The sequence below is a fragment of the Biomphalaria glabrata genome, chromosome 9 (genome assembly GCF_947242115.1).
Source record: "Biomphalaria glabrata chromosome 9, xgBioGlab47.1, whole genome shotgun sequence".
Classification (NCBI taxonomy): Eukaryota; Metazoa; Mollusca; class Gastropoda; family Planorbidae; genus Biomphalaria; species Biomphalaria glabrata.
In genome coordinates this window covers 15015266-15030726 of record NC_074719.1, presented here as the reverse complement: position 1 = coordinate 15030726, position 15461 = coordinate 15015266, and the positions used below count along the sequence as shown (strand labels likewise).

General features: G+C 33.4%; 1 protein-coding gene across 4 annotated transcripts in view; it reads left to right on the top strand.

The window, feature by feature from the left end:
• The window catches only part of LOC129928237 (fibrinolytic enzyme, isozyme C-like), a 142773-nt gene that overhangs the window by 25566 nt on the left and 101746 nt on the right, over window positions 1–15461 (top strand). For 3 of the 4 annotated variants that reach the window (XM_056041620.1, XM_056041621.1, XM_056041623.1), the window contains one exon: window positions 7621–7740. The exons of the other annotated variant lie outside the window; for it this stretch is intronic. In XM_056041620.1, the coding sequence (XP_055897595.1) occupies window positions 7621–7740 (120 nt within the window). The remainder of the gene's footprint in view (window positions 1–7620; window positions 7741–15461) is intronic. 4 annotated transcript variants of the gene reach the window in all.

Below are 15461 nucleotides of genomic sequence, written 5' to 3'. Positions count from 1 at the left end.
AGAAGAAAAATGAAAAAGAAAATTCCTATCATGCGACTGGCCAAATGGAACGTCAGGAGAATGTGTCCTGGTCTCACACATGACATACGGCAGGTTGACGATGCAAGGAAGACGGCAGTCATAAATAACGAGCTGAAAAGACTACGCATTGACATTGCAGCTCTCCAAGAAACCAGACTATCCGAAGACGGCATGCTCCGCGAGACTGACTACACTTTTGGAAAGAAAAAGCACAGAATGAGACGCGATCAATGCATGTTGTGGGTTTTGCTGTCAAGAACAGTCTACTTTCTACGATAGTCCCTCCAGTTGGTGGCTCGGAAAGGGTACTAGGCATAAGTATGATGACTACATCTGGAAAAGTCATTCTAATTAGTGCCTATACCCCTACACTATGTTCACTTCAGGAGGACAAAGATAAGTTCTACAAAGACCTAAAAGAAACCATTGAGATTATTCCTCAAAAAGAGCCTAAGGAACAAATTAATTGTATTTGAAATGTAGTTAGGGCTTATAAATTCATATTATAACTTTTAAAAATAAAAACATTATTCAAAAGGTTCTTAAAAATTTGACATTTTGAGCGCTTGAAAAAGGTAAAAAATCCAAAGAGTGTTCATCCACTATTATGTTCTTGTCTTATTCTGACCAAAACAAGCCGACTACAAGATGTCTCGCTTAACATGTAGATAATATTACGATAAATACTTATGCTATTTATGCCTCAAAAGTCACATTTAAGTATAGGCCCTATTTTTTTTTAAAAAAGCAGTGTTTCTCAACCTTCGGCAAAAAAAAAAAAAACAGTCATGCTGAGGCCTTTGTCTTGACAGCTAGGAGTCTGGGGGAAGCAAGCTCTCCTAATGAGTCCGGTTTCGCCCCGACGCCAAAAGCGTTTTATTGCATTCTTCACTGCAGAAACGCCTTTTACGGACATCTACAGCTCATTATTCATCCTATTAAAAAGGACCTTTGGAATAATGTTTTACTGGAAAAATATTCTAATATAAATTTACAAGCCTTTACTACATTGCAAATAGAGTCGATCTGTTCCTTGAAAAGATAAGATACCCCACATATTTAGATTAAGGCTTTGAGGATTGCCGCCAAAAAAAAAAAAACAAAAAAAAATAACAAACAAAAAAGCCATGTTGAGGCCTTTCTCTTGATAACTAGGGGTCTGGGGATCGTGGCGAAGCCTCGACGCCAAAAGCGTTTTCTTGCATTCTTTACTGCAGAAACGCATTCTCCTGGCATCTACAGCTCATTACTCATCCTATTAAAAAAAGGAGCTTTTGAATAAATTTTTACTTGGAAAATATTCTAAGATGAATTTACAAGCCCTTTACTACATTGCAAATACAACCCATTTGTCCCTTGAAAAGATACCCAACATATTTAGATTAAGACTTTGGAGATCGCCGCCGAAAAAAATTAATTCGAAAAAAAAAGCTCATTTATAAGTGATACATTTTGTCCAATAGGTATGTTTGTAACTTTGTTTTATTACAGAACTATAATTCAAAGCTCTAAACAAAAATCTCGGAATTGGGAGGAGAAAATAAGTGAACCAATTAGATTTTACTCTAGAAAAATATCCGTATGAGTAAAGATTGGAAAAAGATGACTAGGAAAATAATATTTTGTGTTCATAACTCATCTCAATTGTGACAAATGTCGTATGAATTCTAAATTTTCCAAAACAAAGTCTTACTAAAAATAACTAAGATACATTCGTGTGCATTACATAAACTCTGTCGCCATATTTGACTATTCTGTTTTCGTCTGGAAAGGGGAGAGGGCGGTAGAGTGACAACGTTAATCCTCGCTTCTTTTTTATTTCTGTAAATGAAAATTTTTTTATTTCGCATTAAAGAATAGGGGATTGGGCGACTCAATAAAAGAATTTAATTTATAGCCTTTATAAATTATATTAGTGACATTTTTTTTATAAATTTCTTAATTAAAATACAAAAAGAAAAAAAAGTATTGGTTTGTCCGATTGGCGGAAGGCGATTGCATGTTTTTTCATTTTATGTTTACTAATGATTAAATTTGAGATCAGAGTGTGCCTGCGACATAATATACAAATGGGTTAAAATATCAATATGAAGCTTATATTATATAGATATTAAACTAATTTAGTTCACAAATTATGATTTGTCCATAAAAATAGGACGCCCCCCCCCCCGCATTCACTGGGCTAGAGTGGGGAGGGCATTAGAAGCAATCTCCCCCCCCCCCCCCAACCACACCGAATCGGCTAAGGTACCAGGAGTGTAGCAACATAATATAAAAATTATATAGTAATTCAACTAGTTTTGTTCACAAACTATGGTTTCTAAATAAAAGTAGTACCCCCCCACACTCAAAGGATTTAGGTTGGAAGGGCAGTAGATGTATTCACCCCCCCCCTCCCACCCATTCGGCTAACAGGGGAACGACATAATATAAAAATCCGTAAAAATATCAATAACAAGTTTTAATTACATAGATATTTAATCGATTCCATTAACAAGCTGTGATTTCTACAAATAGAGGACGCCCCCCCCCCACTAGAATGTTTATGGTGGGAGCGGGATTTATGCCATCGCCACCTCCCCACCCCACCAAATCGGTCAACATACTAGAGGGGGCAAAATAATCTAAAAATAAATTGAAAATATATCGCCCTACTGCCCCCTCCCCTGTCTCCGCCAGTGCCTGCACGTTACTTGATTTGCCCTGCCTTTTTTAATAGAATGAATAATGAGTCTTTGATGTCAGGAGAATGTGTTTCTGCAGTTAAGAATGCAATAAACGCCTGGCGTCGGGGCTCTGTCCTAAACTCCGCCGGGAAAGCTTGCTACGCTCCCCCAGACCCCCTGGCTGTCGTGTGTAATCTAATTGTAATATAGACCATTCTTTGTTTTTCTCTGATATATATGTGCTGTGTGTTTGTTATAAGTATTTTTTTCTCATTTGTAACGCTAAAACTTTAAATTCCACGTCAGGTGGCAACAATGTCATGATTAACAAGTGTCCGCTTGTAGTTTTAGCTTGCTCAGAATATATAAATATTAATACAGCTCCGGATTTACGGCCATTGTGTCTACCAAGTGCTATAACCTCCACAAACTCAAACATATACACTTTTGAAAGCTAAAATATACATATTTAATTTGTTTTTTTTAACTTGAGTAGGCCCACTTTATTTCTTCCTTGTAAAATATAGCATGTTTTTAGATATAAGTATTTTCATTTTGTTGTAGATTTTAATTAAAGCTTACGAAAGAGTGTATGGGTCTTCCACAAAATCTTGGCCAGGGAGCTCTACTTACTTAAATCCGTAGGAAATGCGTAGGAATTAATTATTTTCTTTTTTCAAGTAACGGCCCTGTCTGCAGATTTATTTATCTACGGTAGTATCACATTTTTAGCAGATCAGACGTGAACAGAATAATATACACAATTACCATTAATAACCCTGATCATATATTAGTCTTATAAGTTTAAGATTAAAAGAGATACAATAGTGACGATAGTTTTTTTTTAACTTATTAATAATCTGTATTCCTCTATCCATCTTCTACTGATAGATCTAGGTTCTAGATCTTTTAGGAGTATATCATCTAGATTTAGATCTAAATATTTAATTTACATGCATCCATGCATTACGCGTAGGACGAAATCATCTTCTTTTATGAAGTAACGTCTGTATTATGTAAGATAGGATATAATAATTGTCACGTGTTTATTATGTTTGTTTGATTTGATGATCTTGATGATTATTAACTTGTGACATACGCGGGTCCGGAGGTGCCTCGATTATAGTTCAAACATTTTAATAATCAATGAAGTAACAAAGTGCTGATATATTTCCTTGAGTTTTAATTAATGTAAACTTGAACTTGAAACAACAAATGTATGTACAAAAATATATAAAACAGATACAGGATTCAGTAAAAATGATCAATAAACTGAGTAACTATTTACTTTAAAAACTAGCGACTTCTCTAAGTATAACTTTCTAACTCTCTCCCTCTCTCAAGCTAACACTCCGCCTTTTATATCTTTGTTTAGAATAAAGAACCATGACATCTCAATACCCATCCTTGACTCCTTGACCCGTTTACATTTAATTTTCCTTTTAATTGTTTTTGTAATTTAACCTACGTTAATTATGTTTCCCTGCTGTAGCCTTGAACTAAGTTTTATTCGGCGTCTTTCTGGCATTTAAGCGTGGGTGCGTTGACCTGATTTGAAATAGGTACTAAGTCCTCATTTTGTGAACAATGAGGTGTCACTAGGAACGTGACAATAATATGACTATATTGTCACATGAAATGTGTAGGACGTAATAACGTTCTTTTTTTATGTACCGGGGTAACGTCTATAATCAGGGCCTCCGCTGCCTATTGTGCAATGTGTGCACTGCACGCAGGCGGCCGAATTTAGGAGGCGGTCAAAATCATTATTGCAATGTTGGCTTTATTTTTTTATTTTTTTGTTTAATAAAAAAAATTACTTAAATATTTCAATATTGTATACAAATTCTAATCATTCCATTATCCTTAAAAAAAACAACTAAAAAAAAAAATAGATATTCTTACATGGAAGTTATTTTGGAAACTTTATGGAAAAAAAAACAGAGCGGCGTGCCAAAGATTCCAAAGGATTTTTCTATAAGCGCCTACTCCTTTCTGACCTTGAATTTTCGCTGATTGTTTTTAATATTTGTTTTTAATGACGCTTACAGAAGCAGTCAACACAATTGTTTCTTTTTGTCTTCTTAGTATCTACTTACTACATATAAATATTGTTGTTTAGTTGACTTCCCCTTCTTGTAAGCAGATAGAGTCATTCAAAAGTGAATTTTAAAATCATTTCAATTTTATGTTTAAAAATGGCCGATAGTTAAGTGTATAAACGTTTTGGGTGATTATGGAGGTAGATCTACATTAAGTTGTAAGCTCCAAGCCAACAACAAGGAGGGGGGGGGGCGTCGAAAAAAAATGTTTTATTTTCATTGTAGTTATAAGTATATTAGTAATATTAGTAAACTTACATTATTACCGATATTTAAAAATTAAAATATCTTAAGTAGCAGACGTCGTTTCATCTTCTAATAAGACCTTCATGTAGACCATTTTTTGCGAGAGGCGTATGCAACACTATGGGTCAAAACTTAAAAAAAAACAACGTCTAAACGTCTCCGCTAACCTGATTCTTCTGGCTTTTCTTATCTCAGAATGGTCGAATTTCTTCCGACTATTATACTTCATTATAATGACGATTTTTTAATGAAATAAAGGTCCGCGGCAGAGAAGACTATTACACTTCATTATAATGACGATTTTTGTGTGAAATAAAGGTCCGCGACAGAGAAGACTATTATACTTCATTATAATGACGATTTTTGTGTGAAATAAAGATCCTCGACAGAGAAGACTATTATACTTCATTATAATGACGATTTTTGAGTGAAATAAAGGTCCGCGACAGATAAGACTATTATACTTCATTATAATGACGATTTTTGTGTGAAATAAAGGTCCGCGACAGAGAAGACTATTATACTTCATTATAATGACGCTTTTTGAGTGAAATAAAGATCCGCGACAGATAAGACTATTAAAATTCATTATAATGACGATTTTTGAATGAAAAAAATGTCCGCAACAGAGAAGACTATTACACTTCATTATAATGACGATTTTTGTATGAAATAAAGGTCCGCGACAGAGAAGACTATTACACTTCATTATAATGACGATTTTTGTGTGAAATAAAGATCCTCGACAGAGAAGACTATTATACTTCATTATAATGACGATTTTTGTATGAAATAAAGGTCCGCGACAGAGAAGACTATTATACTTCATTATAATGACGATTTTTTGTATGAAATAAAGGTCCGCGACAGAGAAGACTATTATACTTCATTATAATGACGATTTTTGTATGAAATAAAGGTCCGCGACAGAGAAGACTATTATACTTCATTATAATGACGATTTTTGTGTGAAATAAAGGTCCGCGACAGAGAAGACTATTATACTTCATTATAATGACGATTTTTTGTATGAAATAAAGGTCCGCGACAGAGAAGACTATTATACTTCATTATAATGACGATTTTTGTATGAAATAAAGGTCCGCGACAGAGAAGACTATTATACTTCATTATAATGACGATTTTTGTATGAAATAAAGGTCCGCGACAGAGAAGTCTTACGTAGCACGAAGATGATCATAAAAAAGATCACGATCATTACAGACTTCCGAGTGTTATATGTACCTAGAATGTCCTCGCATATTTTTACTAGGATGAAAAGTCCGCTTTAAAAGTAAACACATTAATATTGTGCTTTTTAAATTATTCTCTTTTCTTATTACGAGAAAAAAATGGCGTTGTAGGCGCCAGGAGAAAGAATTTCTGAAGCTGAAAACGTCAGAATCATACCCCTTGGCGACTTGAGCTGAAACCTGCCGCATCTTCAATTCTATCTCCAGGAAGAACATTTTACAACGCTTAAAGATTATGTATGCAACACTGTTTCCGTAAAAAAAACGGATAGTTTTTATTGAAATTTCATTATGTTAATTTCGATTCTAAACACAGAAAAAAAGTTAAGGGAGGTGGCATTTTAAGTTTCGCTCACAGGCAGCCACAACCCTCGCGGCGGCCCTGTCTATAATATATCTATAAGATAAGATCTAGAATTCTACTTCTGAATATAGTCTAGATTCTAAATCGATACATTTTATTGATAGATCATTTTAAGTAAATATAATCTAGATCTAGTCGTAGATTTAGAAGTTTTAGATCTAGAATTCGAAATCTACTGTAGTTTGAAGTTTAGAGTTATTAGCCTGATTTAGTAAAAGTAGATTTAGTTGCAAACAATAAAAGTCCCTATAAATGATTAAAAGTCTACAATTTAGGAATTCTAAGTCTGTTCTCAACTACACTAGTACACCGAACAAACGTAGTCATGTGGTGAAAGGGTTTAAAACACAAGTAGGGCTTTGGATTTTTTAAATTAATTAATATTTTTGTTGTTGTTGTTATTGTAAAGCAGCACGGAAAAAAATGTTTCCAAAATTTAAATCTAATGTATTTGTGCAATGTCAAGCCTGCAGAGTACACAACGAGCTATGAAGAATCTAAAATAGATTTTCTGATGTATTACAATTAATTTTCATACCAATAGGTTTAAATGTTATTCACTTTGTTTTCCAGTTAAAAGTAGCAGCAAATGATTCTTGGAGATTTTATTTGTTCAGATAATTTTAAAAAATCATGGCTTGAATATTTCTTGCAAATAGGCGGATACTATGGGGGCAGCCTCTGAGTTTGTGTGATAACATAATCTTTGCAATCTTGTTTGATAATGTTTGAAAATGTAGGTGATATATGGCAAAATAATATATAGCCTGTGATAAAATCAACATGCGAAGCCTGTGAGTAAATTTAGTTTTTTTATGAAATAGAAATGATATTGTGCTGACACAACTCAAGCGCGTGATTGTATGTCTTGTGTTTAGTCTAATTTGCATTATTAATATATTTTAGTGTAAACATATATTTTATAATATAATAAACCATTGTCTATAAACCTGCATATGTTTTAACAGTTATGGTAGTATCTAAACACGCTGGACCTTGTGGCGGAGATAGTGGCGGCCCATTAATGTGTGGACCAAATTTCGACCAACTGGTTGGAATATTAAGCCTTGGAGTAGTCAATTGTACATGTAAGATTCAGTATTCACAATGCACTTATGACAGAACCTTTTGTCGTAATTCTATATATTTTTACAAATATGATCTCAAATCACTTTTTCTATCATCTATCTATCTATCTATCTATCTATCTATCTATCTATCTATCTATCTATCTATCTATCTATCTATCTATATCTATCTATATCTATCTATATCTCTATCTATCTATCTATATCTATATCTATCTATCTATCTATCTATCTATCTATCTATCTATCTATCTATCTATCTATCTATCTATCTATCTATCTAATTATCTATTTAATCGATTCATCGATCCTTTTCTCTCTCTTCTCTCTGTAAATATACATATCTATATCTTCTTTTCTGCATTTACTTAGTCTTAGAGATTAATGTGTGTGTAGGTCTACTAGTTAATTATTCCACTAGTTAGTGGAATACCCAGTTAGGCCTCGCGGAACACAGTTTGGGATACACTGATCTAGATTATGTTACAGATGATTTGCTGCACAGAAAGCATGTCATGAGGTAATATCAATTGAAATTTGTCACTTGTGCATTTGTGATGAACACACTTGCCGGGGATTATATTATCAAACTTAATAACTCAATGAAGTGACGAAAGAAATATCTCTCTGTATTTTCTTAAAACTTCTTTAATAATACTTCTTCAACTTTCACATAAAATTAACTTCTCAATTCAATAACAACTTGACTTGATACTTCATAAATAAAACTTAAAGATACATGAAACTTCACTTAGTATAACTTCAACTTTAAGTAATATAACTTCAGATAATATTACTTCAACTAATAAAACTTTAATTACATGGACCCGCTAGTATCACAAAACTTAACTAAACCTTTACTAAGAGAGGACTTAAGCAATAACTAAGCGAGGACTAAGTGAGGACCCGTCTATCTGACTTTCCCTTAATTTATACCTTTCTTAATCGTACATTACAGAATCATGGAAACTTCTCCCCTAATTATTTTAGTAACTTTAACCTTCTAGAAGCTGACGTGTGCTATTTTTCCCTTAACCTCTTTCTTTGATTGGATACCTAAAATTAACTTGTTTACTCTGGACACTTGCACTGATTTGACCTCGCTTCTAGAAACTGGTCGAAATAGGTCACAGACTCGACTCATGACAGCATTATTGGTATTTATCATTAAACAAGTCTTAATGATTATCTTTTGTTAATTTTACGTATATACTGTACCAATTTGAATTTAGACTTATATTTATTAAGTACATTATCTCTTGTCATGATGTCGAATGTCAAAATGCAAGAGCCCCTAAAGATATCAATACCCCCGGGCCCCCAAATCCCAAGCTACGCTAATAACAATAGACACACTACTTGGAAATGAAAAGCCTCTCTCCTAAAAATAGACACACTACTTGGAAATGAAAAACCTCTCTCCTAACAATAGACACACTACTTGGAAATGAAAAACCTCTCTCCTAATAATAGACACACTACTTGGAAATGAAAAACCTCTCTCCTAACAATAGACACACTACTTGGAAATGAAAAACCTCTCTCCTAAAAATAGACACACTACTTGGAAATGAAAAACCTCTCTCCTAATAATAGACACACTACTTGGAAATGAAAAACCTCTCTCCTAACAAAACACTTTTTGGCTCTTTTTTTTCTGCATAATTTTATTGTTAGCTTTCTTCAATACAAAGTTGTTATTCCCAACCTTGAACTTTTAGGCCACCCCACCCCCTTTGTTTTTGCATCGCTCAATTGAAAGGTCAATAAAGTACAGTTTAAAACAAAACACATTTAATACTTTGAATCACCCGTTACATTCTAGCATACAATAATGCCGTACCAGTAAATGATACAAGTACTGATACATGAATGATAGAAGCTTTGCTCTTCCTGCGACAGCAGACACATAACTATTTGCAATTCGGTCCACTCTATACATTTTTTAAAAATTTTGTCAGCCATAGATCTAGATCTAGAAAAGAGCCTTATTTAGAATAACCCATCTCAACATGTTTTATTGTAAATTACCCCCCCCCCCCGCAAAAAAAACAACAACAAAAAACCATACAAATCATACACGTTCAATCATTTAATAGGAATTAATAGTCAATGTGACAATTTTTGGATCTATGATTTTTGATTTAGAATAGAGGCTTCTCATGTAGATCTGAATCTTATCGTTTTAAAATGGTTCTACACATTATCATTAGCTACAGTCTATACATTTCATATTGCAGTAATTTTCTCTAAACACACACTCTTTCATACAGATGTTTCGTAGTCTTTGTAAACGTACATCTAACAGTGACACTGTTATAAGGATAAACCCTCACATTTATATTGACAATCATCTAGATCTAGATCTGGTAGGAGTTCATGTTCATAATTTGGACATTTAAATTTCAGCTTAAAATTTTGAATATTCAGATTAAAAGAAATAAATTTAATAGACCTACCCTTAAGTAATAAATGAAAATGGAAGGTGATTGTATTAACTACCCTTCCCACTCTAGAGTTTTAAGTGACGGGGTGGGGGAGATCCAATTTTTGACCTGAATCTTAGTGTGTGAACAAAATTAGTTGAGTATCTTTTATAGTATAAGCTAATTATTGATATTTATACCCATTTGTATATTATGTCATACAACACTCTAATCTCAAAAAAAAATAATTTATTACTAAATATAAAATGAAAAGGTTGTACCAGATGGTAGGGGCGACAGATGTAATCACATTCTCCCCACATGGCAGACCAATACTTTTGCTTTTGTATTATAGTTAAGAAATTACAAAACTTTTTACAAGAAAATCTGTCACAAATATAATTAATATATGCTTTAAATTACATTTTTATATCGAGTCGCCCAAGTCATATTCTTTAATGCCAAAATGCAATCATTAACCCTTAAAACGCGTGTGATCGTTTTTTTTTAATTGAAATTCCATTTTGTACGCACTCATTTTAAAACAGCTCAGCAGTTTAAGGGTTAAGCAATAATAATAAAAAGGAGAGAGGACTCTTACATGATAATTGTTTCCACTCTACCGGCCCCTGACGAAAACATGACGTTTTAAAACAGAATAATCTAATATAGCGACAGAGTCTATGTCATTGGGCATGAATTAAAAATCATTATTTAAAGAATATGTTTTGGTAAATTTAGAATTCATAAGAAATTTTTAAGTAAAAGAGTAACAATTGAGATGAAATGAATAGAGATAAGTTTTGAGACCAAATATTTGTTTCTAGTAGCCTTTTCCCAAACTTTACTCAATTGAGATTTTTCTATTGTATAAATAGCTTAGGTACTATAGCTCATGATTTTATAATTAAATCCTAAAAATACAAAAATAAATAACTAAAAAAGACTTTTTTTTTTCGACGGCGACACTCTATAAAGCTGTGGATTATCTTTTCTGTTCATCTATTGTATTTGAAATTTGCTAAGGGCCTATAAATTTACATTTAATATTTTAAAAAAATAAATATTCAAAAGGTTCTTTAAAATCAGACATTTAGCGCGTCCAAACAGTCGATTATCTAAAGAGCATTTCACCATCGTTCTCTTGGCGTCTTATTCTGACCAAAAAAAAAAGCCTACTACAAGAGGACTCGCTTGACATGAAGATACCATTACGATAAATACGCGGAATAAAGATATTATACTTACACTACTTGTATCTCGATTGTCACACACACTTCAGTATCGGCCCCCACGTTACTTTATGTGACTCAATTTGACCTTCATTTTTTAATAGAACGAATAATGAGGGAATTGAAATGGGAACCAAATTGGAGCTTGTCTTTCCACCCAGAAAAATGTCAGTTATTAATTAAGAGTAACAAAAAAAAACTAAAACAAATTAATTCCACTTATTTTATTCATGGTAAACCAGTAACACAGACTAAAAACGCAAAATACCTAGGTGTTATAATAAATGAAAAATTGTCATGGAATCCACATATTGATGAAACTATCAAAAAATCAAACAAAGCATTAGGGTTTATTAAAAGAAATTTCTATAAATAAAAAAAAACATAAAACTAAAATGTAATTTAACTTTGGGTAGGCCAATAATAGAATATGCATCCTCTGTTTGGACCCCTCAACTCAAGAAAACATTAAGAAGCTGGAACAGACACAAAATAGAGCAGTGAGATTCATAACAAACGAATATTCACATTTGACTAGAGTAACACCTTTTAGTAAAATCACTAAATTTAGAAAGCCTTCAGGACAGAAGACTCAAAAAGTAAAGTAGCTATTTGACATAAAACTGAACCATAATCTTCAAATACAAAAACAAAATTTAATAAAATACTTTAATTGAAAATTAAAGGAAATTTCTATAAATCAAATAAGAACATAAAACTAAAATGTTATTTAACCTTGGTTAGGCCAATAATAGAATATGCATTCTGTGTTTGGGACCCCTCAACTCAAGAAAACATTAAGAAACAGGATAATAAAATAAAATACTCAGAAAGACTCAAAGCTAAAGGCACATTCCTCTTCCAATATGTTAGGACAAATTTGTACAAATGCTCCTTCTTCCCTAGTGCCATTAGAGCATGGAATGGGTTGCCTGAGCTAGCCAGGAAAACCAGTGACTTGGCAAAATTTAAGTCATTGGTTAATATGCATGACTGAATGCATTTTGCGTAAGATGTAATCATCTTTTTTGTTGAAGTAACGTCTGTATTATATAAGATAAGCTGTGGATGTCAGGAGAAGGCGTTTCTGGCAGTGAAGAATGTAAGAAGACGCATGACAAAAAAATCGCCCATTCTCTAAAAATTCCTGGATCCGCTAGTGTACAATAGTTAATAATTGAAGAAATGATAATTATAATTGAAATGTCAGAATTAAAGTGACCAGTAAATTAAATGATTAAGTATTAAAAAGACGAAGATTATATGACCAGGACCAAGGGTGACGTAGATTAAACGTCTAAACACCAGTGTTATTTATTTTTTAAGGATAGCAGACTAAACTTGAAAAAGAAATGTTCTTTTAAATATTAAATAAGAAATTTAAAAATATGTTTACGTTTCAGATCAAAGACCTGCTATGTATGTAAATCTATCTGCACACCACGACTGGTTGTCAGACAAACTGTAAGGGTCAATTGAATAAACTTGTGTGGTCCTCAACACACGTTCTTGTTGTTTAGTTCATTGGTTGCTTCTTATTTTAGATTGTCCCAGCTGTGAAGGGAATAATCAAAAGGCTTGTCATATGGCTAGTCAAAGTTTTTTTGTGTTTTTTTTACTTAGTAAACGGCGGCTCAGACTTCTAACTTGCTAGAGAATGTTTTGACTAAGTTAAGCAGTTGATGCTTCAGGTCCCTGTTGTAAAAAGCCCTATGAACTTTGATTGTGATAGTTAAGACTATGAACAATAACAGAGTATGTTTTAAATTTAATGTTTTATACTGACAGATTCATGTTTATGTTAGTTGGCGATTGGCGAGTATAGTTCTATAAACAGCCACATTAATAAACTTTGCTATATGGACTGACTGATAAATTAAAGACAATATCTACGGGATATTTTTGATTGTGAGTCAATTTTCCAAATTCCAACGATTTATTCATCTATCAAGAGAACTCATGAACCGCCAAATGGATTTGCATAAAAGTTTGTACATTTTTTTTTACACTCTTAGGTGCTCGCTGATTAACAGTTTTTTTTAGATTCACATATTTTTAATTAAACGTTAATTAATTTTGAATCTTTAGTACTGAAACAAATCATGAATGAATATGAAATACAACATAATAGTAGCACTATAAGTTGCCTGGATACATGGCGCCATAAAACCGGGAGCTTCTGGCAGATGGAGCTCGTCAGCCTAGTAAGGCAGTTCATCTAGGAGAGGGGTACTCTGACTTCAAAACCCGCTGCCTTGCGGTACTGAGGCTTCAGGAGACAACCTCGAGGAGAAATCAGGAGTGAAGCCCCTTACGCGTTGGGACTATCAGCTATGAAATTCCCTCCCGCAGCTTCTGCAACTGAGTTGGTGCCAAATGTAATGCGATGCGTTATGGTGCTGTTGCCAAGAGGCTAAAACGGGAGACAAAAGTTACGGTTTATAAGCCATATATATATAGGCCTATATATATATATATATATATATATATATATATATATATATATATATATATATATATATATATATATATATATATATATATATATAAGTCGCCTCCAAACGTAGGTGTGGCTGACTAAATATCTCCATCTTTTATCAAAATTATATTTGTCTATCAAGCAGTGGTTCTCCAAACTTCTTTAAGGCTCTGAGAAATGGGTTAGATACATAAACATCCAGGGCTTCTCAAACGTTGTTAGCAAAGACGGTTTCACTCTTTTTAGAATAGGATGTCATGGACACAATACGAATAACAATATTGTGGTAAATGATTGATGTATAAGACTTGGGTGTTATTTAGGAAATGAAGATTGTTAGTATTATTATTATGTCTTAGCACAAACCATCTATAGGTCGACAGGGTATAGATGTGGGCAGAATGATGACCACTGTCCAAAGTTCACACTTAACGACCAGGCAGCAATACGTTGTGTCAAGTCTTCAACAGTAGCAGGTCTTTGGATGTAGACATAAACATAATTAAGTGGTAATAATACGTCATAGCAGCAATCTCCAGAGGAAGGCCGGTTGGAACTAAGCAGGGTTTAAACAGGAGACCATCAAATCGGCAGTTTCGGTTAGGGTTAGGATTTAATAAGATAAACAAACTTTTTCAACTAAATGTATATACTCTACTAGCCTGACAAAGGTTCAAAGGTCCTGTAAACCGATCTAATTAAACTCTCATCCCATCTGACCCTTGACTTTTGTCGCAGAGGTTCTGTAACAGTTTCAAAAATCCTTTCCCATTTCCCGGCCTGCAGCTGTTCTTAGTAGGATATCAAGAGAGAGGCCATTCATTGTCCAGCCAGATTTATTTTTTCGGACCATCCTTTCTTCGTGCTCCCTCCACTGTACATTAAAGATGCCCTTTGACAGTGAGTCAAGTCTTACCCTTGGCTTGAACTAGTACCTAGTTAATGGGTGACCTTCGGGCAGAGATGTTAATAAGGAGGATCTCCCTCTTTTCCTGGCGTCTAGAAGAGTTTCAAATCCCATTTGCTCAGGTTATTTGGGAGAAGAAATGGAACATATATATTTAATAACAAGAAAAACGTCAAAAAAAAAATACATTTCTAAAAAAAAAAAAAACACTACCTTCTTTATGCAACGTATAGAGCGATTGTTTTTCTCTCAATAACTAATGATTGTTAGATTACAAAAAAAAAAACAAATGGAATATATTTTACCCCCATTACAAGAGAAGGATTCCTGGCGAATGTATACAGAAACAGGCCTTTAGATGTAGACGTAGAAGTCAATGCGCAAAATTTAGTTGAGCATTCAACTTTTAAATTAATAAAGCCTTACATTCGGAAATTCCCGATCGCGATATTCCTTTGAATAACGCGATAGTCCTTTCAAAACGATGTTGAATCTGGACCTAAATATAGTTCTCTAGCCAAATTTTAATTTATTTCATTTTTAATTGAAAAATTGTAGCGGCCAAACTAGAGTTTTCTCCGTGTGACCAACGAGCTAGTAATTTTTTTCTTAGCGATATACATCAACTGTTAAATTTCTAGAAAAATTGTTAGAGCCGTTTTTGAGATCAACGTCCA